This window comes from Propithecus coquereli, unplaced genomic scaffold, assembly GCF_000956105.1.
Source record: "Propithecus coquereli isolate 6110/MARCELLA unplaced genomic scaffold, Pcoq_1.0 Scaffold335, whole genome shotgun sequence".
In the NCBI taxonomy this organism is placed as follows: domain Eukaryota; kingdom Metazoa; phylum Chordata; class Mammalia; order Primates; family Indriidae; genus Propithecus; species Propithecus coquereli.
Genome location: NW_012149008.1, coordinates 670,945 through 672,948, shown reverse-complemented (window position 1 = coordinate 672,948; position 2,004 = coordinate 670,945). Strand labels below are relative to the sequence as shown.

At 40.3% G+C, this 2,004-nt stretch overlaps 1 protein-coding gene across 1 annotated transcript in view; it reads right to left on the bottom strand.

Moving 5' to 3' along the window:
• EXOC4 (exocyst complex component 4) overlaps positions 1-2,004 on the bottom strand; it is a 1,030,122-nt gene that overhangs the window by 945,899 nt on the left and 82,219 nt on the right. The window contains exon 4 of the mRNA XM_012650605.1: positions 990-1,174. Coding sequence (XP_012506059.1) covers positions 990-1,174 — 185 coding nt within the window. The remainder of the gene's footprint in view (positions 1-989; positions 1,175-2,004) is intronic.

The following is a 2,004-nucleotide window of genomic DNA, read 5'->3' as shown; positions in this document are numbered from 1 at the left end:
ACCGCTTTACTCTCTGCTGAGGTACTGACAGTTCCCCTATTCAGAGCTAGTCTTCTCGAAGTTAAGCCTCAGGTGAGTCTCCAGCTCAATTTGTGTGCCTGGCAGAAGTTCCAGTGCCCATCTACTGAAAAGAGGTAGAAACTTCTCTTTCTCTGTCAGGATCTCTGACTAAACTAAAGCATCACACACAAAGTTGGCATTTTTTGTTCAAACAGGAAAGACTTGAAAGACTTCATTCCCAGCATGCCCTGTTCCCAGTGCTCGTCTTGTCTATAGCTGGATGAAAAAGCATGAACATGTGTATTTCAGTAGATAGTGCTAAAATGCCCTCTGAAAAGATCTTGCAGCTATTTTAAAGGAATGTTGGAAGGACACGTACCATGCACAGCTATCTGATATATGTTAATAACTCCAAGTTCTACTAACTTAAGATCTAGCCTAACTCCCCATCAGGCCTACACTAACCTAACGAATTACTTGAGCCCACCCAGTCCCTTTAAATATGGGGCTATGCTACAACCAACCAAGGGATAAAAGTGTTCTCTCTCAACCTTTCCTGAACTATTCCAGAAAAAGGATTGCCCAAAGCTGAACATAACCCTAAGTAACAAAGAATCTTATAACTTCAGTTGGTACATCTATATTTCTCAATTAGGCTGACTTCACTGGCCAATTTAAGGATTTTACCACTTCCTTCTGAGATATACCAGAGTGTCTCTGCTCCAGAAAATAAGAGGCCCACAGTAAATGTCTCTCATATATCCTCATGGCAGAGTACCATGGTACATGTACAATGAATGCGTGAACAAATTTTGAATGTCAGCCTCTCAGAACATGGAGTATTTGCTATTATAAAACCATCCTCAAGTTTCAGAGATGGTACATTAAAGGAAAAGTAAAATGAACTACAACATTCTTGAAAACGAAGAATATTCCTTACGATATGACATTGCCACAAGACACTGTAGCAAAGAGCCTCTTTCACCGACCTCATTTTCCCTTTTTCCTTGTTGCGCTGCACAACTCGGCTGGTGGACTTGATGTACAGGTGCCGGTGCAGCTCGTCGATGAGAACCAAGTGGAGGTTCATCTTCTTGCTGTGAAGCTCCAGCCTGAGGTCACTTAGTCCTTCCACCTGCAGCAGGGGGCCCTCCAAAGACTCAACTGCTGACACCTGAAAAGAGAAGACAAGAAAACCAATTAAGTACAACCAAATAACCTAGCGATACTGTAAATAAGACTCTTTTTTAAAAGGCACTATCAAAAGGGAGTTTATGAGAACCTTATCAGCATATATAAGACTTGGCAGAGTATAAGGTGGATAGGCCTAGTCCTGCCCTTCAAGGGTTTACCACCTAAGATAGAAAATGATAAAGTAATCTTGACAAAGATATACATGACAGCAGATACAGCAGCACAAAGCTGTACACACAATTCATTCCCACACACACACGGCTTGTCAATGGACACGTGTAGAGAGCGCCCCAATTAAATGATTGTATCATTCATATTCTCATAAGAATCCCATGTATTCATGATTTAAATCAACCCGTAATCAAAGTTGGCCTTTTAAAACTAAGACTAAATAAAAAACACTATATGAATGTTTTAATAATAACTTATTCTCGCTGCAATCATGAGACAGAGCTTGGTAGCCTAAGTCACATGTATGTCTAAATGGAGTCAGGGGCTCTCTCACTTCTTTCTCATATACACACACACACGTGTATGTATATATGCATTTTTTACACGAATGCTACAAGCAGACAATAGAAGCCCTCACCTCTCCTTGGCCTGATCCAGTATGATAGAAGAAATAGGACATGAATGGTGAATAGAAGATAAAATACAAAAAGGAAGATACTCCTGGTGCAAAATGCTTTGGGAGATTTAAAAAAAAATGAATAGGCCGAATCAAAGTGGTGTAGGAATGCTTAAAATAAATGGAGAACATGAAAGATTCAGGGAACCTGGAGCAACTCACTTTGAAACTCCAAGTGGTAA